The sequence below is a fragment of the Cavia porcellus genome, unplaced genomic scaffold, assembly GCF_034190915.1.
Source record: "Cavia porcellus strain 051 isolate PalLab524CR breed Dunkin Hartley unplaced genomic scaffold, mCavPor4.1 scaffold_22, whole genome shotgun sequence".
Classification (NCBI taxonomy): Eukaryota; Metazoa; Chordata; class Mammalia; order Rodentia; family Caviidae; genus Cavia; species Cavia porcellus.
In genome coordinates this window covers 26,904,598-26,932,042 of record NW_026947505.1, presented here as the reverse complement: position 1 = coordinate 26,932,042, position 27,445 = coordinate 26,904,598, and the positions used below count along the sequence as shown (strand labels likewise).

Below are 27,445 nucleotides of genomic sequence, written 5' to 3'. Positions count from 1 at the left end.
TTTTTAAAAAGACAAATATTTAATACACATTCTGTATAACAAAGGGTACAAATATCACTTCGAGAATATTACAGGTATTTAATTAATCACCCCAATAAATAATCTCTGAAGCTTTCCTTCCCCAAAATGACTTCATTAAAAGTGAAAGCTAGATTACTTGCTTTTATTCACACACATGTCCAGGAGCATCTTGTTAAATATCTTGAGCTTCAACAACTTTAAGCTTTTACAGAAACTGCATGAGAAGACACCCTCATTTCAATCATGTACCAAAATAAACTTTAGAAATAGGCAGTGAGTCTGAGACGATGACATTGCAAAAGGGACAATACTTGTCGGAGGCGGTGCTCGGGTGTAAAGTGTGAGGCCTAAACTATACCGTGCAACCCTACAGTGGCGATTAAACTACAAGGTCACAGTAAGAAAGCCTTGTGGTAGCATAAAGATGGACCAAAAATGAAACCCACAGAATGAAATCCCTTCAAGAGCAGCCGGTTTCAGGCAAAGTTCCCCAGTTGACTCTCCTGCTAACCTGGGAAACCTTCAAACTGGTAAGCATTGATTTAAAAAAAACAAAAACAAACAAGTAAAACTATTCTAATGGTCCTCATTTTTAAGAGAGAGGTGAGAGAACTATACCTAGTAGCAACTCAAAATGTAGTCCATATTGTTCATTAAATTTGAATATCCATGATGAAGTAATATTCGTTATTTTTCAGACTGCCGTACTATGTAAATTCAGGCTGGTCTTGAACTTTCAAGCAATATTCCTGCCTCAGTCTCCCGATTTCTAGGATTACAGGAGTACACACTATGCCACACAATTCTTGTGCAACTCATAATTTTTATTGTGCTCTTGTGACCCACCTCCCCAGGTCAGTACAATTCTGTATGTTAACATTTACTGACAGGCTCTCAAGAGCTGCTTGTATTGTGAGAACCTATCATAATGGAATCCTGTTCTCTGTACTATCACGTTTTTCTTGCTAGCTAGAACAAAGAAACCAAATTAGGCCTATTCCCAGCATTGCAAACAATTTATATGGCAGGGACTACTCCCTGCTTTTCTGATTTTTTACATAGATTTTCTTTCAAATTTACCTCTTTTCATGTAGAAAGACAGGATAAAAGGAAAAGGGCATTTGAATAAAGAAGTCTTCAGGTCCATTCGTGATTGCACCTGTTAGTCGAGAGATTCATCTTGTTCAATCATTTTACTTCTCCAAGCAACCCATCTTGGCTCTTCCAACTCTTTATATGATTTTTTTTTTCTTTCTTTAACAAACACAAGAGGTGAACAACATAATCCTTTAAATACATTAAGTGCCACACAAGGTACTGACCACCTGAACTACTTTTTGTAACTGGCCAATTATGCATAGTACATCAGCCATTAATTCCTTATCAATTTCCAGATTAAATGAGATATGTAAAGTTGTTTTTGAATTCCAGATTTAGGTGCCTTGTCATATATCTAGATAATGACAGTGAAAATGAATTCTGAAATCCCAGAGGTCTGACTGGTGGCAAAGATGGTATATCCCAGACAAGGTGACTGTGACCATACCAGTGGTTGGCATTTCAGATAGGAGCCCCCTACACTCATGAATAGTATGGCATCCATGAAAGACTCTAAAAAGTAAGCCAACTCAGGCATTCTGCCCCTGGGGATCCTTATATAACAGGGCCAAGCAGTGCATTTCTTCCTGAAGCCATGGCCAGGTGGATGAGACTAAAACGAATACTCTTCAGAATGAAAATATTATGTGCCTTTATAAGTCTGTATCTTTATGGAGTATCTGGGGGGAAGAGAGTCTATGAGGCTTCATATAATAAAGGTGAGATAATAAAGGGGATACAAACTGAAGAAGCACAACCCTAACTCAAGACTACAGCAATTTATATGACATGAAATGTCTGAGACCTAGTACCAGAGTCTGCAGTGCGTTTAAACTGAGCGTAAGCTAATGGTACCCGCATTAAAACTTCAATAGTGTAAGACCCCAGCTCCCACAGGATTCACACACAATCCAGGTTCACACACATGTATAGTTATCCCTCAGTATCCAAAGGGGATTGGTTCCAGGGTCCCCTTAGATACCAAAATCCAGATGTTCCAGTCTTACCTAAACAGCATCGTATTCACATCTAACCTAGGTATCTCCTCCTATACATTTTAAGTAATCTTTAGATGACTTATAGTACCTAACATGTACAGTGTACATGCCATGCAAATAGTTATGTTCTAATGTCTATGGAATAATGACAAGAAGTCTGTACATGTTCAGTACAGATGCAGTTGTTTTATTTTTGATTAGTAGCTGGCTGACTGTGAATGCAGAATGTGAAGATATGAAAGGCTGACTACATAAACAAACACAATGGCTCAAGGGAATGTAGGGTCTGGTCTTTTGGTTGACCTAATTTCTGCTTCTGACTTCTAAAATCTGGGGTAGCTGGGCATGGTAGCGCATGCCTGTAATCACAGCTCTCAAGGGACTGAAGAGGGAGGGTTGCTGCGAGTTCAAGGCCACGTTGGGCTGCATAATGAGTTCAAGGCCAGCCTGAACTAGATAGTGAGACCCTGTCTCAAAAAACAAAACCACAAAAACAAAACTAAACCTGGTTTAAAGTAGGCCGGTAATAGCTCAAAATTTCCCCACTTTTAATGTTATCCTTTATGCATAATCTTCCAAAGGTTCACCAAAGAGCTATCCCAAGTTTGTAAAATATAAAGAAAATTAAAAACAAACAAAACTCCACCACATACATATAAACTGAATGAACACTTAAGATTCACTGTAAAGGAGAGAACTTGGGCCTTATCAGCTAAATTTCCTTCCTTAAAATCCATACACTGAATCAAACAGGAGGATCCCATTCCCAAGAGCAAACTAAAAATGCACGAGTCTTACAGAAAACATTTGGAGGGTGAATAATAATCTTACTGAAGAACAGACACAATATTTGTTTTTTTAAAGGGATAGATGCGCAAATGTTTTTTCAGTGTGCTTTTGTTTAAATACATGTCTTTTTGACCTGGTCAAGCAAGTCTGTGAGGGAGGTATTCTACAAGTCCATTGGTCATGTTTTTGCCAGTGGGTCAAACACCTGCAATGTCGTTCTCTTGTCTTTGTCACTGATGGACACCCAGTGATCGAACGTCTTTCCCTCATGGTCTGGGAGCAGCTGCCCCTTGTCAGCAGAAGTGCTGAGCTGTGCTGGGTCTGTCTGTGCCCTCTCAGAGCTTCTGGCTGTGGGGTCTAAAGGGTCAGAAGTCTTGGAAAGCCAGGCATTATTCAGCAGTTTAGGGTGGTGGAGAAGGCTCCAAAAAGGGTCCTGACAATCACCAAGAACAGAGCTTGCCGTGGGCTTCATTGCCCTGGGGCCATTAGTTTCAGGGCTTGAGGCGGATGAAGTGCCTAGAAAATCCACTGGTGGGAAGAGAGCGTTGGTGTCCAGCTGGGGTCCAAAAGAACAGCTGCCCCCAGCATCGCTGCTGTCTGAAAGGCCCTGAAGAAGCTGACTGTCGCTCTGCAGGATCTGTAGGTGGAGAGCTGCTGGTGCAGATTTTTTCCTTCTTGGGGGCACCTTGGGCACCTCTGAAGGGGGCAGCATGGTGGCTCCTGCCACAAGAGATGCTTCATCTGGTCCTGGTTTTCCATTGCTGGACCTCCTCTCCACCTCTTTCCTGGGCTGAAATGTTCTCGGCTTGGGAACGGGAGGGACTCGAGGGAGTGGAGGCACTGTCACTGGAGGGGGTGTTTCAAGGCTTGTCTCTGGAGGTCCAATTGTAAAACGGACAGGATGCTGGTCAAACTGTTCTTCCGGTGACATTGGCTGAGAAAGGTAAGACAGAGGGTAAGTAGGGAGGCAGCACCTGGGACACCAAGACACAGAGACACTTGGTCAGCGGAGATCAGAGATGAACGAGACAGAGTGGGTGTTACACCCATTTGAGCGAGGAGAATGTCTGGGGTGCTGGAAATGTGATCAGATAGGAGAAAGAAAGCACAGGGCACACACACACACTGACTGGGCAGACCAGCAAATCCAGTGAAAGATGCATGGGGCCTTGGTAAGTAATCCAAGACAAAGCTATAGCCAGTACTGTAGGGAATGGGGTTGCCATCTTCCTTTGTTTCAAAGCAAGTATTTCTGGGAAATGTTCTTGAAGTGGCGGGCTTGGCAGATAATTCATAGTCTATACCATGTTAGAGTGAAATAACTTATGTCATAGCATGGAACTAACTGAAGGACTAATGGATATATTTTGTCCTTGAATCTTTTATATGTAAATATAGAAAAATGGAGAACTTTACACAGGAGCTTTACCTCCTTGGTTTTGATTCAAAATATTCCAAAGAGAACTACATAATGAGAAACAAAGCTCTTGTATGGAGGTGTCTATCAACAGTTAGTATACCAGAACTCACTCTGGTTCACTAAGAAACAAATGAAAAATATATACTCTTCTCCACCAGCCTTGTGCCCCAACATCTGGCAGAAGGCTGGGGGAAATGAACCCATTTCGGTCTGCTCTTTGTGTTTCAAAGTAAAGATAAAGCAAGCAGCCAAGAGGACAAAGGAGGTCCATTTTGCAAGAAGGCATGAAAAATGGACAGCTGGCAGTGAGCCAACGTGGGACAAGTGCCACCCAGAAAACACGAAGCCAGCCCACAAGGAGGGACACGCCAGAGCAACCTCACACTGTCCACAGGCAGATAAGCAGCAGGCATCCTGCGATGCCCAGGCAAGGATTACCGAGTGTCCCATCTTAGAACCGAGATCAAACGGAAGATCCGGATGTGTCTATAGGTGCCAGTCTTTGGGCAGCTACTGTCCTTACAAACTCATGTCTTTGAAGCAGTAAGCAAGGCTGAGAAGCTTGAGAGCGAGAACAAAAAACAATCTGCAAGAAAAGTGGCAAGGAGAGCTGTGGGACCTCCCCAAATGGCAGCTGCAGGAGAGCAAGCACATCTGCTAACCTAGGTCCTGGTTATTATCCAATGCACATGAGATCTGTACATGTAAAACCACATGCACACCACACACACCACGCAGGAAGGGCAGCTCGGGACCAGCTAGGAGAGTGCATCCCAGGCAAGCAAGCAAGTTCCTCCAAACTGCCCTTGTCAGAGAGAACCTGTGAAAGTCAGCTTGTTGCTCCTGCTCAGCTGGGGCCAAGATGCAGCAGGGAGGCCAGGGACAAGGTGGTTGTCAGAGGAACTATTTTCCTCAAAGATGCGGCTGGGACTCACGATGGTGGGTGAAGAAACCAAATTCAACGAGATTTTTATCTGTGAGATGCAATTTTAACTAATAATGGGCCATTTGAGTAACTTTAGAATCAGATGCTCAGGCTACTGGGTTCTTACCTTTCCTGTCCTTCTTAAGATTGGCTTCTTGATGGCAGGAACTCTGGGTGCTGGCCGACAGGGCAGGAGCGGGGGTCCCAGGGAGGTCTCTGGCTTGGAGGACCCTTGGTCCCTCAGGGCCATGGCATTTACAGCCTCTTCTGGGGTGCCTGAAATATAAAATCCTGTGGCTCAGTGTGAGGACAAGAGATAATCCACTGCATGATTTAATCTTTGGACAAGTTTATATCTTACTGATTCAATGTAATTCTTTCTTTTCCCCCTAAAACAAAAATCCTGAAGGATTATCTGGACCAACCAACAAGGTCTAGCTCCTGCTTTACAAGCTCATCTTCTCGACAGGGGACCTGGCATCTAAGAATGGTCCTGATGGGAGATCAGTGAGATGTGATGCATCTGTAAAGCTTCCTGCATAGCTACACTTCTCAGGGGAGAAATATAATGCATCAAAGTAATGCATGCATGGGCCTAAGATCAAGAAAACATTAAACTACGATTGTGGTAGATTTCAAACCTCAAGCCATTACTAACATCTACATCTCTACAACCTTTTAAAAAGAACAGTTTTATTGAAATGTGAGTCACACACCATAAAATTCATCCACTTTAAGAGCCCCACTCAGTGTTTTTAATATACTGCATTTGAAAACTTGCACAGTATTACCTCTATTCAGTTCCAGAAAATTTCTATCACTAAAAAATAAACCCCACACTTACTTCAGTTGCTGCACATTCCCTCCTTTTAGCTTGGACTCTAACAGCTTTCTGACTCAATGGATTTGCTGTCTTGACATATCATATAAATGGATTGTAAAGTTTGTGTCTCAGTATGACATTTTCAAAGTTCATCAAGATGTAGCATGGATCAGTAGTTTCTTTTTATGGCTGAATAATATTCTGTTGTATAGATACATTGTATTTTATCAGTTGATGGACAAGTGAACTGTTATATCCACAATTTTTTTTTATTTAAAAAATCTATAGTATATAATCCTACAAGAGTGTTTCTTAGACTTCTAACTCAAGTTATCCTTAAGTCTTATTTGAGGTTAAATTTACTAGCTAAAAGCAAGTTAGGTGATTGTAAATGCATGTATTTTATTTTTTTGTCTTTGGTCTTTTTTTAGATAGGGTCTCACTAGGCAGTTCAGGCTGGCCTCGAACTCAGTGATCCTCCTACCTCAGTCTCCTGAGTGCTAGGATTACAGGTGCGCTCCATTATGCCAGACTAGCATATGCCTAGTCAAAGGGCATAATCTCACTTTTTTTTTGAACAACATATACTGGAGCAAAGCCAAACAAAAACAACAAATGTTAGCTGGCAGTGCTTATGAAGGAATGGAGGAGACTTAAGGTAAAACAGGGTAAGTAAGATAGGTTAAGACAAGTAACAGCAACAAAAAATTAACCGTGAGCAGACAGGAGACTCCTGCCTTACAGGACAGAATTCATGTACACTTGCCAGTGATTCACAATGAGGATTTTGTGCCTCAAATAAAGATGCACAACCCAATTGCCTCTTTTGAAAAGAGTAGGCAGAATGGGTTAGCACCTGCAACATTAACCTTTTAAAAGCATTAGTTTGTTCACTTTTTCCTTAAACGCCGCTTAATAATTCTAGGCTTTTTATAGTCATTGAACTTCAAAGAAATAATTTTAAATGGACACTAAATCTAAATAAACAAACAGTTGTGAAAGGATACTTTTATTTAATTCTGCCTCCAAAATAGTCACATTCTTTTCTAGGTCACTTTAGTAGGAGGATGAAAAGGAGTCCATTTTCCTCCTTAACCAGGGAGGACCCAAAGCCCACTTACCTCCTCTGGCTTCCAGGAGACATCGGATGGCTGCTTCTGCTTCCTGAGCATTGGTGGTTTTGATCTGCTTGACATTGTAAGGTTTGCTTATTCCAGTCCTAGCTTTGGGCTTGAGGACAGAATTTAGAAGAGAAATGTATTAGCACAGGTAGGAAGACAGCCTTCCTGGTGCATTCACCGCCTGCTGGTCACCACACAGGAGTGCGGGGTACAGAGCCTCATCAACAGGTGACAAGAACATGTAGCGTCTAACACATATCTAACCCTCAACTTCCTGCACCCTGGAGTGTGCCCATTCCAAGCGAAATGCAATGACATCTCACATCTCCCGTGACAGGTTTCCACATTGGGGGCAAACCCACCTTCTGTCTTTATCTCAGTAGCCAGATAAAAGTCAGGCCGCAGAATCAGAGCCACACCTTTCATGGCCTAGTTGAGCACTGAAATACTGTCCAGATACACTTTCCTTAAAAGCGCATTTTCTACCTCCTCAGCCTCTCTGAGGACCGCCTACATCACTGTAGATGACTGGCATCCAGTTGACCCCTTCACCTGTAGTGACTGTGGGTACCTGCCTGGACCAGCTTTCCCGGTGTGTGTCTGCTGTCCTGGCAGCACCAGGCTTCACTGCCCTCCATCTCTTCCTCGAGCCCTGTGTCCCCACCCCTGCCTCTGCTGCCCTCTGGTGGGCTCCTCTACTCCATTCTCTGGGTCCAGGAGGTCTCTCTTTAGCCTCTTCTCTAGCTAACCATGACCATCATTTTATGACTGGTCTGAATTTCTCCTGATCTCCCTTCTACCAATGGAAGCTCTGTAGATGAAGAGCAAAATCCAGACTTGAAAGAAGAGGAACAGACACCTGGAAGCCAGCATTCCTGCCTTTTAGGGTCCTTAAAATTATTACCCAAGCTAGCTTTCTCTAGAACCACTTACAACCTGTGGAGCGGCTGCTAACCAGCGTAGGGGTTGGGGAGACAGGGTCTGCAAGATGCAGAATACAGGGAGGACCTGTTACCCCTGAGAAGATGCACTCCCTTGTGGCCTCTGGCTTAGGCCCTCTGGCCACGAAGCAGACCGGCGTCCTTGGTGCTGAATACACAGACTCACCGGCTGTAGCGGTGCTCCTGGCAGGGGTTTTGCTGTCTGCAAAATCGAATACTGCCCGTGGGTGCCGGAGGAGATGGACACATCTGAAGCAGACTTCTTCACCATCAAACCAGCTGTAAAAACCCAACGAGAGCAGAGCCTCAGCCCCAGCAATGTCACAGCTGGCCTGTTAACTGCAAACAGCTGCAGGAAGTGGCTGTGCAGGCAGACTTGGCTGTGTGGAGGCTGTGATGTTCACACAGCGCGGATTCTGCGAGGACGCTGAAGGTTCTTCTGAGGTCAGGGTGCAACAGAGATAAGGTGCTTGTTGAGCATGCAGGGGTCCCTGGCTTCCACCCCAGTACCATGCCCCACCCCCTAAGCGTCTCTCAATTCTCTAGTGGTCCAGCCTACTAATGTGGATCCTCTGGGGAAGCATGAATTGAGGGGAAATTTAAATCTAACACCCTGGGGATTCTAATTTGATATAAAAAAATCAATTTTAAAGTGGTTTAAAATACTATTTTTTTTAAACATACTACTACTAGTCCCAAGTTTTTTAAAAAAAAAATTGGGGTGGGAGAAACAAAAATAAACTCAAATCTGAGATGAACAGTGTTACATTGTGCTTATAGCCATCAACAAGTCATGTTTGAGAATTTTTAATGACACAGAAAACATGACACATGGCATGAAAGACAAATGACTCCACAAAATGGATATCAACGTGATTTTTGAAAATTATGTGTAATTACAGGCATATGCAACTGGATAAAGTTTTTTGGTTAACAACAATTATCTGCAGGTAGTCATGTAAATTTTAAAATTGCTTTTTTTATAGTTCACCATAAAAATCTTCAAGGTGTGATTTATAAATTTTATTTTAAAAGAGCAAAATAAAAAATAGATAATAGGAAACAGGGAGATACTATTCTTAATAGAGAAAGGGTGAAAAACTGGAATTGGGATCGGTTATGTGCCAACTCCACACAGGGAATGTCAGCATTTACTGCAAGCAAAAAAGATAAGGACATGGACTAAGGGTGGATGGAGGAAGGAAGGGAAAGGGGATGCAGAAAAAGCAGAAGATGTGTTACATAATGAACCAACTTCCCACAAGGAATGCACACGTTACGTACACATGTACTAATCTAAAATAAAAATTGACATGAATTTACATACTTAAACACATATATTTTAAGTGTACCTATGAATTTTTATAAATGCATATATGCTAACAAAATAAATTTTATTTTTTAAATTTTTGTAGTACTAGGGATTGGGTAGAACCAAGGAACTCAAGCATGGTATTCGGCAAGTCCTCTACCATTGAGCTACTTCCCCAGACCCTTTAAAATGTTTATATTTTGAAATAGGGTCTCATTTTCTCACGCTGATTTGAACTTGTGATCCTCTTGCCTCAGCCTCCCAAATAGTGAGATTACAGGAGTGCACCAACAAGCCCAGCTAAGGGTTATTTTTGTTATTTTTACATTATATTTTCTTTTACTTTCTGAGTACAAGTTTGGAAAAGCAAAAGTATGCTTCAAAAAGTTACGTGCTTCTTGGCTTGCCCTTATTACTGGGATGTTATGCACAGTAACTCAGTTATGAAAGTCATGGCACAGGAAAACTGATGTCTCACTGTAGTGCTTTTGGGGAGAGCAAGTGAACTGTGGTGATAAAATAGAAGCTGATGAAAAATGTATCACAACTTTACTTTCTGGTTATTAAGGCCAGTTTGACAGCCTAACCATTGGCTTAGGCACCAAAAGAAAACACTGTGCTATGGTATGAGACCCAGCCAGGGTAGGGCTCGCTCTGAGGGTGAGAACCACGAGGACAGGAGGCCACACACTGTGACTGGGTCAGAGACATGCCCAGGGGTGGACCTCAGCTGACCAGACTCCTAAGCAGCAGGGAGAGAGCCAGGGGTAGTCAAGGAAGGAAGCTCCTGACTCTGACAAGCTAGAAAAGTCCCCTGTGACACTGTGGCTCCAATTTTTTACTCTAAAGGTTTCGGGCTGAAGGCCGCTACAGGCAAAGCAGAGCTGCTTGGGGACTTGCTTGTGCTACAAGGGAAACCCAGCCACTTGTGCAATCAAAGACATTCTGAATTTGAGACACACAGGAGGGCACGGTGAGGAGAAGCACATGGCAGGGTGGAAGAAGCCCGTTTAGAGTCCCTCGTTCAGTTGCAGGAGCTGTGCGGTTATTCCCGGCAGGCATCGTGGCAAAGGTGCAAGCGAGCGAACGAGGTCTTACTTGGAGGGGGTGGCCTCCGTGGCGGGTGAGGTGGCCGTGGCCTATTGGGGACCGATAGAGACCTGCTTGGAGAGCGGTGGTGGAAATCCCCAACAGCTTCCAGCTCCTGCTTTAACTCCACCAGGTCAGCATCGTCTGGAGGACATGGCAGGTGTGAGTAAGACAGAGTTTTCCAGGCACAGGCGGCTCAGACCCGGTCTGTGCGTGGAAGCAGAGGGCCAGGCTGGGGACAGCATCCCTTTCTGCTCCGGTGAGGGTGCCCGGCACCTGCTTGGAACACGAGTGAACTGTGCACAAGGCCTATTTCCTTCTGCTTTTATCAATTAGACTTCCGCAGAGGAGACAGTGGAAATCACAGTCCCTAAAGATTCCTCTGACTACCGGGAAGAGTAATGGGTAATTTCTTACTCGAAATGTGACCACTGTGTTGGAAGTTGAGAGTATTCTTCCTCTTATACTAGTCTTCTCTAATGGCAAGCTCCTAAATACCAGAAACCTCTGCCAGCCACCTCCTGTGCCAAGTACCTCCTTTTTTATTGAGACAACGTCACACTCTGTAGCCCAGGCTAGCCTTGAACTCACAATCCTCCTGCCTCATCCTCCGCAGTGCTGAAGTTACAGGTGTGTGCCACCATGCTGGACTTCACAGTCCCTTCAAAGAGCCCAAAAAGGACCCTCAGAGATGCTTGTTTCTGTTTTGTAGCATATAAACCCAGGGCAGACATAGGTCTGCTTCCCCATATGCAGCATAGCCCTGTTTACTTCATCTTGGCCTGGCCATCTTTTTCCTTAAGTCCAAGAGATCAACCTCATGTAGTGTCTGGGGGGGCTGGAATGGGGCAGACGGTGGAATTCCTTCTCCGGAATGGTTGAACACCACATAGCATAAAGAAGATCCCCTCTCAATGCCCACCAGCGGCCAGGCCTGCCCCAGCCCCCTGTTGCTTATTGGTTTCTTTACTCCAGAGACTTCTGCACTATCAGAGTTGTCTTGGTTCCCAGAGGCTGCCTGGTGATGGCCACCCCGGAGAAAAGGCCTCTGAAAAGCACAGCCTTCAGCCACTTCCATGCCAGCACTGGGGCCTGTGACCTGGGCACACACAGGTCACCCCGACATCCCAGTGGAGGCTGCTGCTCTTGCCTTGGACAGCACCTCCAAACCTAGCACTGCATCACACTCACCCAGGGCACTTCATGAAATGCTGGATGCCATCCCACCCCTGCCTAACCCAAGGCCTTAAGGTGAGGCCCAGCCCTCTGTAAATCTGGGGGCTCCATATGGTTCCAGACAGGTAAGCTACAGGTTGATCTGGAGACTGTTCTGTGGTCCAAGGGGCATAAGGGTCTGTATACCTCTCCCAACAAGGCATTCTCTCTGAGGACCACCGATGCACTGGAAGCCCTGTCCTCTGCCCCAGTGCCAGCTCAATGGTCCCAACACATGCTGAGCCCTTTGACCTGTGGAGGATGCAGCCCTTCACCAGGACAGTGACCGATGGCGGGAGGCATTTTTGGATAGAACAGCGTAAATTTAGTCTAAGGCTGAAATGTGAACTACTTTACTTTCTACCTGTGTAAAGCTGTTCCGTTTTCAAGCTTATTCAAAAGATGCCAGGGTTATTCAGTTCATGCCATATGGCTTTTCAGTTCCTTTCAAGGCTAAAAGGATACAGTAGATGCTGCTGTGTAATATGACTGCATGAATTATAGTACTATGTGTATGAAATAATGCATTGGCATATAGATATTGAATATCACTTAAGGAATTGAATCAAGAAGATTCAGGGGGGAAAAATCACAAATGTAAAACCAGTTGAGGCTGTGGCCACTAGACTACACAAAGGAAAGAGGAATGCAGTGTTCTGTGGGGGTACAAAAAAAAAAAAAAAAGAAAGAAAGACCCAGTGGAAGTCAGCACGTGGCACCGGAGTCTTGCCTAGAGCTTGGTTTCACACTCTGTGCTTTCCCAGTTGGGCCTCTCCAGGACCTGCATGCTCTTGTGATGGACAGAAGGACACTGTCCCAGCTCTGGTGAGGAAAGGAGGGCCACGCTACCTTTGTACGTTGGACGCTGCTTCTTTTTTGTCAGGGCAGGTGACTTGCTGGCAGGTGCCACTGCTGTGAAGCTGGGGGCATCAGGTGGGTCGTCGCCCCCTAGTTCACTGTCCGAGACCACAGGCTGCCCGAGCTCATCCACTAAATAGTCTTCATCATCTTCTAGAACATCCCCTTGAGGAGGAATGCATCACAGTGAGGCTGAAAACAATTCCAGTTCAACAGCCCAGCCTTTTAGGCTGTCTCAGCACCCCGCAGTGGGCATGTGCCCAGCGCCAGCCCCCCTACACCAGTCTCAAAACTACTGTTCATGTCAGACTGGAGGTCTCTGGTCCCTTTACCATTTCCTGCACCATCCACACACACGTGCACTGCACCATGGGTGTGGTGCTGGCACTCTAAGTATCCCTCATCACCTCTGCAAGGCAGACTTTTAGGAGAGGCCTCCAGAATTGCCTGCTATTGCCAGACAGCTGCTTCCTGCCCCTCCTGTAGGTCACTAACCTTCTGACTCATAGTCCAAACTCGTGAAGTCGAAGTTTTCCTCCAGCAAACAGGAATTGGCAGTGGGGGACACGGGAGCCATGCTGTCCCGTTTTCGAATGAGCTCCTCTTGCAAACCTTTCAGCCAATCCTTTGTCTTCGGTCTAATCTTCACTGCTCGGCCTTTCACCTGTGAGGGCAGTATAGCAAGTGGGAACAATGTAATGGTCGCTGCAGGGGCCGGGAATCTAGCTCAGCGGACAAGTGCCTCTTGGTAAGTGCAAGGTCTTGAGTTCGATCCCCAGTACCAAAAAATATTTTAAAAAATAAATAAATGTCACTGTATTCCCCATGGTCAGAAAGTGCTCCTTGCACAGATGCAAAGCCCATCTCCCTATTTTACTAAGAAAAATTGAGGCTCTAGACCCCAGGAAGGATCAACACAACTTCCACACATTTGGTCTAAATAAAGTTGGGAACTATCATCACCAGCATTTCATTTTGTATAAATTCAAAATCAAGGTTTTATCACAATAGAATCTATGGGAAGTGTTTAACTTTCTTTACATTTGTTCAGGGACTCACAGCTAATAGTTTGCCTTAAATCTCAGAAGACTTTGGATCTGGACTTTTTGGCAACTGTTAGAGATGACTAAATGCTTTTTGCATAAAGGGATGTGCATTTTGGGGGCCATGGTGTATCTAGATGTCCCCCTAAATTCTCATGTGCTCCTAGGTGGGGCTTCTCGGAGCTGGCTGGATCTAGGGATATCTATTGATACTGAGATTAAGGTGTGTGGCACTAAATTAGTCCACTGACTGGAATTAGTAAAGGTCTGGGTCTGGATAATGGGAAGCTCCATCCTGGGTGTGGGAGGCATCAGCCAAGAGACTTATAACCTGGATGAGATAAAAGGGAAAGGGAGGCCCACTTCATTGCTCGCCACTTGCTGTTGCTGTCTTCTGCCTGCCCTGCTGTGGACTGCCTCTCCTCTGACCTGCTGCCCTGCCTTGGAGCCAGGCGGCTATGGACTGAAACCTCTACAAATCCTGGAAAGGACAAGGACAGGAAGTTGCTACTAGACCCAGAAGAGGAAAACCCAAAGATATTGATGAAAGTCGTGATCTTCAGTCAATTCAACCAAGCTGAGGTGACCCACAAGACCAAGAGCTGAGGAAATACTCCAGTCTCTCACTCTCCTTCTCTTTTTCTTCTATTGGTCAACTCTAAGAAAAACTGAAGGCCAAGGAAGCCTGTTGATAGGGTCTGTGCAGGGCACCTCCTAGGACCAAGAGCAGGCAGAGAAGCAGGAGTGGGTTTAGAGGGGCAAAGGAAGGCCTCCAGACCAATTACCAAGGACACAAGCATGGAAGAAGATGAGGATGTTCCACTACTAGAGGGCTGTGAAGAAGGGAAGGAACATCAAAAGAGACAGAGACATTAAGATCTATGGCAGACAAATAGGCCATACAAATACTGGCCTAAAAGAGTAGCAAGTTTATTCAAACTGGAAAAACCCTATTTTCATCTGATTAACCCGATCTTGGCTCCTGTTTTCCTCACTATTTTTTGGAAAACAACTAGGTCATGCTTGGTGATTCTACTTTCTTCTTTCACTACTTCATAGCCTCTGAATAAAAATCCATTCTGAAGAGTAAATAAACCAAAACCAAAACAAACCCAAGAAATTACCTATGAACTGCATGTTCTGAAACACAGTCTCAAAGATGGAACCTCTCCTGCACAGAGACATGAGCAAGACACACCAGCAGGAGCCATACTCTAAGTCTGCTCTTAAGACTCCCCAGATTCTACAAGTCTCCAGGGCTGGCTATGAGACACTGGAGAAATAGAACGGTCTCTAAAACAGGCTGGAGATTCAGTTTGAACTCAGTGTTCAATCTCTTGTACAGGGGATAAAAAAATGACAAATTCTGAGAAGAGGGGAAGACATAATCAAAGAACAACACACATGGGTCAGGTCAGGTTCATACTGTAGCCAAGTGGTGACTCCAACGCTACTTACCTTCATTCCATCTACATCCAGCACGCTGAGAGCCGAGTGACTATCTGCAAAAGTCACCAGCATCTGTCCCTGGTTGATCCTGAAATACGCAGATAGGTCATGTCAGCACCAAGAATGCCTCAGCAGCTCCCACAGCTCCTGAGCCTGTATTCCCACACTGCATACCCCCAAGCCCACATCCGACTGGCAGAGGTTACCTCACAAGGACGATTGTCCCGTAATTCCCCAAGGTCTGCATGAGCTCAGTACGTAGGTCTTCAGGAAACTCATTCTTCTCTTCTAGGGTCGGGGACTGAAGGTTTACAACAACAGTGGCATCCAGAGGGCCCTGGAAAGAGGACACTTCCTGGAAAACCCTCTCCCGAGCACCCACGTCGACTTCTTGCACCTCCACCTCCACGATGGCCAGCACGGGTCTGCATCAGACATGGGGAGAGGGCAGAGAACGGTTAGCCCAAGCAGCAGTGTCACATCATGGTCCCCAGGCCTGGTCCCCTGGCCCTCAGAGTGTGCTTTGAGTCTGCAGGCTGGCTGCTCTGCCCCAGAGTTTGATTGTCATCTTTCTCTAGTCTTGTAGCATGCTTATCTAAGGGTCGGCAGTACTTCAACAATGGAATCCAGTATTAGAAAATCCCCAGCCATCAGCAAAAATCTGTTACATTGCAATCCCTAGTCCTGCTTCGAGTGGCGAGAAGCAGCCACTCCACTGATGATCCAGAACAGTCAAGCATTTCACGTGGCCACCTCGCAACTTGGAATAAGAAGTTCAAAAGTGTTCATTTCTTTTGAGTATCTCATATCTAGGACTTTATTCTATGGAACTGGCCAGAGATTCAGACAAAGCTTGACTGTTCCCAGCACTGTCGATGGGAGAGGGAAAGGGAAATGATGGCCCTGTTTCCTAGTAGGGAGTCATGATGCACCCACAGACAGTACGCTGTGTGGGTACAGGGAGTAATGCAGGTATCTGTGACACACCTACACACAGGAAAACTGGTCACCAGGATACAAGGCTGAGGTTTATGGGTTATGATGAGAATGATGTAATTTTATTAAAGATTTACAATATCATGTTAAGCAGCTATAAAAAATATGAAATATTATATAATATGGTGACAGGGATGGGGTACAGCATGGTTGTAAACATTTGCCTGGCCAGGACCTGGGTGTGAGGCACAGCACTAGAAAAAAAAATTTATTGCCAGGTGGTGGTGCACACTCACGGTCACAGCTACTAGGGACACAGAGGTTAGAACACGTAAGCCCAGGACTTCAAGGCCAGCATGTGCAACACAGGGACACTGCATCTCAAAACATGCCCATGGTAAAACCAGAGAATACTACAAAAGTTAAGAGATGAGGGCAGGACCTTGTCATTAATTTTTTTTTCCATCTATGGCAAGAAAAAAGATGGCTGAGAAAACTTTTACTGGGGATACACACTGAGTGAATTCAGAAGACTTGTGCATGAACACCTTTCTGCCTCACATGCCGCCAGCTCTAACAGGAATACCTGAGGCAGGCAGCTTTTATTCACTCAGCAATGACAAGGTATGAACGCCTGACACAGGCAGCAACCAGGACACCTTCGGAGAACACCACCTCCAGGACCCTTGGGGCTCTCTTCCAAAGCCACCACTGCTTCTTCCCCACTCACTGTGATGGCTGCTGCCTGGCTCCTCGCTTCCACTCTGGCCCTGCTGGAGTCTCCTCAGGAGATTCTGTTCAAATCTCCTCAACTAAGTGTTCAGGGCCTGGGGCTCCTGTCTGCCTCAGTGCTATGGCTTTCCCCCTCCCTCTGTGTTTCAGCCCTTCTGTCCTCCTGGTCTCCTCATGCTTACTGGGAATGCTGCCCCTCAGGCAGCCACATTCCTGTCCAGCCTTGCTTTGAGACCATCTAAGCAGAGGCCTTTCCTGAACAGCAGGGAGAAGACAGCACCAAGCTTCACCTGACTTCTATACTATTGTTTTCTTCTGGTATATTATTTGTCCCTTCTAGAAAATTCCATGAGACCATGATCTTACCTGTTTTGCTTGCTACTTAACCTCTAGTGCTAGAAAGAGAGCTAGCACATAAGATCTCTCAATAGATGCTGGCTAGATAAAGGTTTCTAACTATATTCCTCTAACTAGCAAAACTCAAAGTCATACACTGGAAGAGTCACAGGGTACATATCTCTGGTGTTCCAGCAACAACAGACATCTAAAAATGTGTAGGTCTGTAAAGATTTAGATCTACTATTAGCTGACCAACTCTTGCTCACCACCTTATTTCATTTCTTTCTCTGAAGGAGTTGAAATTATAGTAGGTTTGGTAGCAGCCATAAGAGGATCAAACTCTTCCTTATTCACCCTCAAATGCCACCCTCTGGTGTGTGAGGTACCACAGCTGTCATTAGACAGCATCCTCCTCACGGTCTGCTGCCTCTTCCCACTCTGTGTGCGGTCCCCAAGGCTGCTGCAAAAATGTAGAGTATTTAATATCTCCAAATCCCTAGAGGTAAAATGTTTGGTGTTTGTAATAACAAAATACTAGAAAAAATATTCATCGATCAGTGAAAGGGTGACCTGCACGGGTCTGTTTAGAGGAATGGTGGGTAGCAGAATGAGTGAGCCCGATTACTGATTACCAACATGACTGAATCTTGAAAATAATAACAAAGCCAGGCTATGCAGCAAGATCACTTAACATTTAAAACCATAAAACATAAACATTTTATTTTTGAATGATATTATTTATGATGCAGAGTGAAAACAAAATGCCAAGTTATTAGTTCTCAATGGCTACACAGGTATTTGTTGTATTCGTCCTTGTTCGTTAATGTGTCTTACACACACACACACACACACACACACACACACACCCTGTAGGCACAGCATCTTGGCTTCCTGTGGGGTTGGACATACTGCCTTCCCCAAAAAGAACTGTACCTGTGATCAGATGCTTGCAGCTCTGCGCGGCCGTAGTACCTGAGCGTGCCCGGAGACCAGGTGTGCCGGACTTTGGTGTCGCGGTCTAGATCATTGTCTAGAAGGTTGAGTTCACCAGCTATGCACAGGAGTTCATTCAAGAGACCCAAATGTAACACAAAACTGTATTAGTACACACAGTGCGGTTACGAATCCTCAGCTGAGCTCTGTCCCAAACCATCTTGAGGCTCAGGCTCCCTGGCTTTAGCCCTTGGAGCTTGAACCTGGGCTTCAGTTGCTTCGGGCCTATGGCTACAGCAGTTACTCGTAGATGACCCAGAACAGCCATGAACATGACTGCCTACCACCCTCCCTGGTGGGCTAATTGTGGCCTGGAATGCAGCTGCTCCTGTTGCCACGTTTCCACTGAGGGCCCAGCAATGACAGGCACGTGGGCCATTCACACAGTGGCAGGTGCTGTGCCTTGGAAGCCAGAACTCTTTCTGCTCCTGCCTCTGCGTGCTGGGCCACAAAGGTGCTCATGAACCCATGTGAAAGGGCATTTATCGGCAGATGTATTTGCCTGGCTTTGAAATCTCAGTCAATGCCTCTCCCAAACCGTGCAATGCTGATTACGTTTACAAGCTTAAGGTGCCAAACAAATCTTCCTTCCCAGTTGGGCATCAATAATTATTTAAAACCTCCTCAGTGATCAATGGATTTTTAAAAATGCTCTTATTTTTACTAGGTCTTGCTCCTGCTCAATTTGGAATTGGGACCTTCAGCAGATGAGAGTTTGGCTGAACAAAACGGGCTGTAAAAATACTGAATGCGAAAGAGGCGGGCACCGATAATTTTGTTTCTGTTTCTCCCAAGATAAAGGACAGAGGGTGGGGCAAAGCAGCTGTGATTCAGAGATGGCAAAGTCAGGCCAGGCCTGCTAGTAGGTCGCAGAGTCCAGAGGTCAGAAGGGGCCCTCTCAAAGCGCAGCTCCCAAAGGGTTTACCATCTGGAGTAATCTTTATCATCTGAGTTATCAGGAAAATTGCACCTGAGCACTGGGCTGTGTGACTGGTTTTGTCCCCTCGATGGCCTTTAGCGTGTACCCTCCCCTGGCTCTTCAGCATGGCTGCCTCACTCACCAGTTTTATCAAAAGGACGCTTCTTCCTCCACCACAGCACTCTGTCTGTCCAGGCTGGGGTGCGGCATTTGTCACTCGTGTCGTAGGCAGCGGAGCCAACGTCATACTTGTAGGTGGGTCCAAAATTAATGGCTCCTTCATGAAAGTCTTTAAAAATCTATTGGGAGAAAAGTCACAAAACCACACCATGGGGGAGGGGAGGCACATTCCAGAGTGTTCTAGCCCTAAAGGAGTAACATAATCTGTATTACAGGTGCAAATAGTCTTACACTGGACAGATGTGTGCCTTTTAATTAGCAAAGAACAGGTGACTTTGTACTCAACCCGCTGACACAGCCCCTCGGTACCTCCTCTCCTATGTCTCCTCCAATCACTTCTGGCTTCACCCCCTGGAAGACAGAAGGGTGTGGGCCCACCCTGTGCTCATCTCTGACGCACTTGGATCTGCTGGAGCCTACTGAATGGACTGAGCTCATTTCCGCTGAGCCTGGGCTCCACACTGTGGGAAGGCCCAGGAGCACAGGGCCACCCCTTCCACATGCCAGGCAAAACAGGAGAAGAGAGGGACGGAGAACCTTTCCTAGGAAGTCTGGTGCCTCTTGTCCATCCAGCCACACTCCGAGATCCCCACGCTAGCAGGGCTGGGTGACAGAAGGTCCCACCCTTGCTTCTGGAGAGGGAATTTAGGTTCTCCAACCTCGCATGTCTAACCTACTCCATTCTCCAAAGATAGTGAGTGTGGCTCCCTGCCTCGGTGCGTCCTGGGACGCTAACAGATCCTGAAATCAGGCAGCGGTGCTAGCTGGAGGGGAGAATAATCAGAACATCTGGAAGCTGGCTATGACCTTGAGAGGTAGTGACAGATTCTGTAGAACCTTTCCTACTAAGCCCATGACATGAAGACCATGCCTGAGCCCTGCAGCAGGCAGTGTGACCCTGGATTAGTAATTTGACTTTGTGTTCAGTTTTCTTTGTCAATAAAAAGTTACAACACTTAATTTATAAGGCAACCTTGAGGATTACATGCATAAACTGGTGTCTAAAGTACTACTTTAATTTATTAGCACCAAGAAATAGAGACATTACCAAACTTTGAACACAGTGTGAAGTGCCCCTTAGTAGTTTATAGTGTCTGTCTCTAAAAACACTGCACCTGAGCATGAGGCACAGGGTGGATTTGGTGTACAGAGACCTAAATACATCAGCCTTTGATCCCAACTCAGGGACACTGACCTCAGGGCCACTCGAAGGTCGCTATGACTCAGCAAAGCCACTCCCTGGGGAGACCCAGGCTAGCACTCCTGCTGCTGGATTAAGTGCTTTGCAGTGGCTTTTGTGCAGTGATCACCCCTCAGGCCCTGGGAAGATGCCCGGACCCTGTATGTGGCCAGCCAAACCCAGCTTAGGGCAAGACATAAGCATGTGTGAATAGATACTCCTGTATCCCTATCTTCAGAAGCTCTGGGTGCTTCATACAACTCCAGAAATACCACAAGTGAGACTTACTTTGCTGAACACTAGCATGTATGTTTAGTAGATGGCATTCCATACCGAATGCAGTTAAAAGTATCGTAAAAACACAACTTACTTTTCCACTTGATTTCTGCAGCTGTAGCTGATCAAATTCCAAAAGTTTCTTCCAGTCTTGGCGTTTAACAAAATAGAAGACTTCCTCATAAGTAAGATCAATGCGGTAGTTGAAATCGCCGCACCAAAACACATAATCGTGAGAAAACACATTTCTCCCCTGAGTTGTAAAGAAAATCACAGTCATTCTAGCTCACCTTTTGAGGAAGGTGGGAGGGGGAAGAGAAAATTTCACCAGACAGAAGCGAGCAGAAGCATTTTTCTTAAAATATTGCCATTAAGTTTTCCACTAGATCATTCTCACTTGCCACTAATCCCATAAACCTACTGGAGAATTTTTTTACATGGTCTGCTTCTCTGTTTTAAATACTAGTGTTCTGGAATGGTTCAGACAAAGCTCCATCTCTAACTGAAAAGCATGACCACAGATTCCGGTCCTGAGTGCCAGGCTGTGTTCTTGTTCTGTGTATCCTAAAAACCTACAAATGGCATCATGAAAACTAGGTGTGAGGAAAGCAGCAGAACATGACAACACGCAGCTTTGCAGACTGCATGGATTGTGTTCTGTGACTTTCCAGCAACAACCTCACGCTTCCTTCTAATCCTGCTCGGTCACCAGGAGCCCACGGTGCCCTTCTCAGCTCTGAAGAATTCCTCCCCTCAGTCTCAATGACAACAGTGGCTACCCATCAACTTTCCACAGGGAAAGTTGTGCGGTCCCCACAGCAGTCCCTGTGGGGTGGATACTATGGGCTCTAAACAAAAAATTCAGAATCACTGTTACTTAAGGGTGCACAGATGGTGCATGATAAAGGAGAGATCTGAATCCAGATGGGTTTATATCCTACACTCATTTCTGTGCCCTCACTATGGAATGTGTCTCTTCCTTCATCCCATGAAGATAATCTGAATAGAGGATGAAGACAGCCACAACCCAATACACCAAGTTTGTGGACAACCAGAGAACTCCCCCCTGAGGTAGAAATACACTTCCTGTACGGCCCATTGTGCACTCAAAACTTGCACTGCAGCCAGTACAGGTGACTTCAATTAATTTAAATGGCTCCAGTGGCTATCGTCCTGGGCACCTGTAGGAGTATTAACTTATAGGCACCTTCAATATACAATATATGTGTGTGTGCATACATATATATTTCCTGTCATAAGCTCATTAGTCATTAGGAATTATTATTTCAAAATAGCACTTTTCAAGTGAAAAGTGTTGGACTTTTTAGCCACACACAAAAATTGAAAATTCCCAACTCATTTGTTTTTTTCTTTAACACAAGAAATAAAAGATATAAAGATTATTAATGAAAACCTGCATATGTGTGCCACCTGGCTGGTGGAATATCAGTTTTAATGGTCTTGCTCCCAGAGATGAGCTCTAAGACTCAGATAGCACTTTTCAGACTCTGCAAGATTAGTGAACAGTCCTCCCTCTGGGGTACAGGAGGTGAAAGTGACGGATACACACCAGGCTGAAGGCATGCAGGAAATCAGCTTTGAATGGGAAGAACATTAAATTTTGAAATTAAGTCCACAAGGTTTTGCATACACACCTCTGAGCTACCACTAGAGGGCAGCCTGGGCATGCATTATTGGTCATGTCAGCCTAGAGGTGGGGTTCTGGCCTTCAGTCATGATTTCCTGATTCAAAAAAGGAAGAGTTCTTGGCTGAACCACAATCCAAGTGCAAGGACTGTGGATCTTAAGAAAATTAAATCCTTATTCTTGTTTAGTGATGGAGATTGAAACTAGGGCTTCATACATGCTAACCATACACTCACCACTGAGCTGCAGCTGTATCCCCAAGAAAATGAAAGCCTGTAACTGTTCAGATTCAAATATTCTTCTCTCCCTTTTTCCATCAACTGAATCAGAAAATCATGAAAATGCACCTGCAACAATCTAGGTTGTGTAAGGATCCCCAGGAGATGGAGAGGGAGGAGACAGAAAACCAAGAGGCTGTCCCTCTATCACAGGATCCCAGGTGGTTTCCAGGGACAACCCTTCATCTGTCCCCAGCCAGCCCTACACCCTCAGGTGCAGGGGCCCTACTCGCAGCTGTGTGCCCCAGGCCTGGCTCCGCCAGCTCTGCTCACCGCGGGGAAGGACAGCTTGTGGGTTATCTCCCTGTAGTCCTCGTTCCTCTCCTTCACCTGTGACTGCCCGGCTGTCAGGTGGCTGCAGATGAAGCAGAAGCTGGTGCTGTGGAACTGAAAGCGAATGCCCACAGCACCCTTGTTTCCTGCCTTGCCCCCCATGCCGGTCTTCACTGTGTCAATAGCCACATCCCTGCAACAGAAGAACATGCACATTCTGTGAGCTGCAGGGAAGCATAAACTTCTTTTGCTACAAAAATATCCAGCAGCAGTCTGAGGCCTGTGCTCGCAGCACCCCTCAATCTCAACTGAGAAGTCTGTAACTATATGCTCTGTAGCCAAGGTTAGAGTGTGAAACGAGGCTGTCACTGACCCGCAGGACAGGAGACTTTTCCCTCTCACTGCTGGCTGCTCTTTTTCTTGGGGGCTCTTGAACATCTTCCCTTTGGCCTGGCCTTGTAACCCATGGGCACCCACGACATGGCAGATACATGGTTCCTGTATCTGCCCCAGCTCTCTCACTAACAGGAGCAGCAGGAACTTCATTGTCCTCCCAGCCGATGCCACAGAACTTGTGCACAGCCCTGGAGGGACCGATGGGCAATGAGTGCATTTTGGGATTAGGAAACAGCCCACCATCTAGCTGCCAACTTTCCTGCATTGCAGGCTCCTGCGTTCATTTAAGTGGCAACTCAGAACGTGCACATGCACACAATGGGTGTGCAGGATCTAGGGCCACAGACACAGGCCAACTACCTAATGCTTCCGTGAGAGCTCCAGAGATGGTGGAGGCCTCTGGCGCACCCATTTCCCAGGAGACAAGGTGAAGGTGACAGTCAGCCACAGTGGCGTTAACTTTTAAACCAGCTAGAGTAAGAAGACAAGGGCACAGACGGCAAGACCTCAAGCCATGCCTGGAAATGGGAGCCTCCCCTCCCCTGCGCCCTTCCCAGTTTACCTCTACCTTTACCCTGACCATAATAAACCAACCTGTACCCACTAACCCAGGATACAGATGAGCTGCCCTAGTAACACTGTGTTTCCTGAAAATCAGACCTAACGGGAAAATAAACTTCAGCTGTAATTAATAGCTGGTCATCACCAGAAAATTATGCCTCTGGCTCAGGCGGTTACTCTGTAATGGCAAGTGAGGCAAAGGTGGCTGACCGGCGCTGGCATATTTTGATCTAGTCAGGTCTTATTTGTAGGGAAACACAGTCAGAGGGACGAGGGCGTAACCATTGCCAAAGTTACACAAAAGGATATGAGTGCAGAGCCCGGGTGCTACGAGGCCCGCTGGTGGCCCTCTATACAAAGGTGCCAGACTGAGTCTTGTCCCACTTGACATAGGTGAAAGATCTGCTTAAGGTCTGTGTATGAGTTTATTAGGAAACCCTAATACACCCATAAACAAGACCACGTAATAAATAGGAAGTTATTAAGAGATGAGGAAATAGTGGGCTCCTCCAGTGTATAGCACTCTTCCAGACACACATGCACACACACAACCTTGATTCCCCTTTCTTATACTCACTATTGTTACCTTGGAGAAGTAATAATGAAATGACACAAGTTCAACTAAGAATTCTTTTGAAAGGAGACAAAAGAATTGCCATTTCCTGATGAGTCAGTCCGCTCTGGGTCAAAGGTTTCCTGTCTGCAAAATGCAGACAAGAAACTCTTTCCTTGCACAGAAGAGCGATAAAAACCAAGGACCACTCTTCCCAAGCAAGGTTAGCTTCCTGGCTTAGGAGTTTTCCATTGTGGTTTTTTAAATTGCTAGACAATATTCTATTCAGCCTCTTCTTTTCCCCTTGGGAGTTTTGCTCCATTTATCTAAAATAGTGGCAAGTCCCCATTCCTGCTGCAGGAGTGGGGACCAGAGAAAGTCACAGAACGAAACACAAAGACGCACAACCCCTCATTCCCCAGATGCTTATAAATGAAGTGCTCTTACCTGATGAACGGGACATGGTATGGACGTACAAAGATATAAAGACAGACGCCCACCAGCTGTGCCGAAGTCAAGAGAATGTACCTATGAGAGCGTGAGATGGCTTTCTGAAGCTGCTCACCCCACATCTTCCTGTTGGTGGTACTGGAAAAGAAGAGAGAAGAAGATGCTGCCTCCAGTTCGCTAGAGGTGACATCTTCCACCTATTGAGCCTCCCAGGCCTTCATCTATCCTTTTTACAGAATTGATTTCTTCCTGCCTGCCCCTCAGTTTGATAGCATGACTTACTTCTTCCAAAAGACTAACTACATATTTTTGGTTGTGCCTTACCACTTCACAATGGCTCTTTTCTCGAGGCCCTAACATCTAGCTCAGAACTCTCTTATAAGAGCTCTGTAGAGTCAGTTTCAATTATTTATTCAAAGATTCCTTAAAATGAAACCAGGCCACTTTAGGGAGGGAGTAAGTCTTGGGGACCACAGCAAATGTTAATTCAGGGGTTTTGGGTCTTTCCTTGTGACTAGCATACAGTAGAGGTGTAACTACTGCTGGCACTCAGGTTTCTTCCCCTCACCCCAGGAAACATGAATCAGCCGCTCTCCCAGCCTGCCCCATCCCGTACTCCACCCTCACACACCAGCTTCCCACGGCAGAATGAATGGGCTGCATCCCATAGCCCGGGCAAGAGCAGCTCACAGAAGACAGCACTAACCGGCCCTCCTTCTGTTTCCTTAGGTAGCAGGGGAGGAGGACCAGGGCAGCACATCCTTGTGAGTGCAGGGAAGGAGCTCTCTCACAAGTCCCCACAGACTCAGGGCCACAGACCCTGGTTCCAGAGCAGGCTGGCCCTGGGAACACCTCAGGACCCGATCCCAGCCAGGCAGCCGGCTCTGGGACATCCTAGTCCCGCCGCCCAGCCCCTTACCTGGCATTGACAATATTCCCTGCGCTCAGTTCCACCATTTCCTCAAACCCCACAGCAAACATGTCAGCCGGGCTGCTGTCATCTGGGGAACAAGGCAGGAGAAGAGAGGAGTCAGGACTGCCGAGGTCCACACTCCTGGTTCATCACAGGGCTCCCGATTCTGAGCCCCAGGATTCCCCGCTGAAACCCACCCAACCTGACCTCTGAGGAGGCCCAGCCCCCAAGCCCTGCCCTCCACCTCACACAGCCCTCCCCTGGGTTAGTCTGGGGACACATTATGGACCCCTCTGATCCTCTTTCTCTTGCCACAAAAGGGATAGCAGTGGAGCGTAAGTTAGGATATGTGAGGAAAATGCTGGGCCAGCACAAGAGCACTCCTTACCCTTCCTGATGAATGGTCTCCCCAGCCAGAGCCTCAGACTGGGGGGGGGGTCACACTATCTTATTTAGTGTGTGGTTCTTAGGTTTGTTTGTTTGTTTGTTTGTTTTTTTTTCCTTTTTTGGCACCAAGGATCAAACTCATGACCTTGCACTTGCCAGGCAGGTGCTTTGCCTGAGCTATATCCACAGTCCCTCTCCTAAATACTTTTCACAGTGCAGGGTGAGCGCTGCCCAATTAATACTGACTGACATGGTCCTGTCCAAGAGGACCATTATTTGGTGCCAGCAGAGAGACTTGCACTGGATGCTGTTACTGCTGGACCCGCTTTGGTGGGCTCTGCTGTAGAAGTATCTGGCTTACACGGAGCCCAGCAAGCCTTGGAGCTGCTGCCTCTGCCCCTGCCCCTCCCTACTCTTTTTCTTCTTCTTTTTTAAACAGTACTGGGGACTGAATCTTGAGTCCAGGGCCTTTACACTGTCTATATCCAGTCCTTTTCATTTTTTTATTTTGAGATAGTATCTTGCTAAGTTGCCCAAGCAGGGCTCACATTTTGATCCTCTTGCCTCAGCCTCCCAGAGGGCTGTGATTACAGGCATGCACCACCATGCCCAGCTTCCCCCTTCTCTGGTTGAACAGAAGCATCCAGAGTTTTACATGATCCCTGTGGTCATTTACTAAACCTCTCTGGTCATATCCTTCAACATTCAGACTTAACATTCAACATTCAACATTAAACCCAGACAGTTCCACCTGCAGAAAGTGAGATGCCACCTGCCCTTGCGGGCAGGCCTATGGAAGGCCAGGCAGGTGCTTGGTTCCTTCACTGCTGGCCGCATGAGTACCTGACACTTCTAGCCCACCTGGCCTAACTCACTGATTTATTGCTGCTTTTTGTAAAGCAAACAAGACCTGTCCCCTGCTCTGGTTGGTGACCACAGGCTCAACTCCTTCCCACTCCTATCTGGCTGGGTTCCCAGTGAGCCCACTGCCATGTACCCCAGTAAGATCACTATAAAATGGACACCAGCATCCTTCATGGGGAGAAAGAAGGTCACTGTGGGATCAGGGAGGGTGTCCTCCACACTGGTGGCATGCAGACACCTTTGGGATGTTCTGCTGGTGTCAACACAGGTCACCACAGGCAGGTGCATCCAGTGACCCCAAACCATTGGCCTGGCTACTTCCAAGGCAGACAGAGGGAAAACCGTGTGGCAGGAGAGGATGTGCAGGAGCACAGGCCACTGCATGCAAGGACCAGGAGTCACTTGTCACCAGGCAGAGAACCAGGTCACGAGTTCAGGAATACATGAAAAACTAAGACCTTCGAGT

The 27,445-nt window shown here is 46.3% G+C and overlaps 1 protein-coding gene across 6 annotated transcripts in view; it reads right to left on the bottom strand.

Annotated features, from left to right (window-relative positions):
- The window catches only part of Synj2 (synaptojanin 2), a 103,079-nt gene continuing 75,634 nt past the window's right edge, over window positions 1-27,445 (bottom strand). For 2 of the 6 annotated variants that reach the window (XM_003468434.5, XM_063232954.1), the window contains 15 exons: window positions 25,735-25,816; window positions 24,813-24,953; window positions 22,856-23,048; window positions 20,752-20,910; window positions 19,164-19,320; window positions 18,043-18,160; window positions 15,309-15,527; window positions 15,112-15,190; window positions 13,106-13,274; window positions 12,602-12,775; window positions 10,547-10,681; window positions 8,303-8,415; window positions 7,196-7,304; window positions 5,379-5,527; window positions 1-3,840 (listed from right to left, as the gene is read on the bottom strand). In XM_003468434.5, the coding sequence (XP_003468482.1) occupies window positions 3,085-3,840; window positions 5,379-5,527; window positions 7,196-7,304; window positions 8,303-8,415; window positions 10,547-10,681; window positions 12,602-12,775; window positions 13,106-13,274; window positions 15,112-15,190; window positions 15,309-15,527; window positions 18,043-18,160; window positions 19,164-19,320; window positions 20,752-20,910; window positions 22,856-23,048; window positions 24,813-24,953; window positions 25,735-25,816 (2,753 nt within the window). In that variant the 3' untranslated portion in view covers window positions 1-3,084. Of the gene's footprint in view, window positions 3,841-4,764; window positions 4,913-5,378; window positions 5,528-7,195; window positions 7,305-8,302; window positions 8,416-10,546; window positions 10,682-12,601; window positions 12,776-13,105; window positions 13,275-15,111; window positions 15,191-15,308; window positions 15,528-18,042; window positions 18,161-19,163; window positions 19,321-20,751; window positions 20,911-22,855; window positions 23,049-24,812; window positions 24,954-25,734; window positions 25,817-27,445 lie in introns of all 6 variants that reach the window. The other 4 variants (XM_003468436.5, XM_023564565.2, XM_003468435.5 and 1 more) reach the window with 4 other exon arrangements.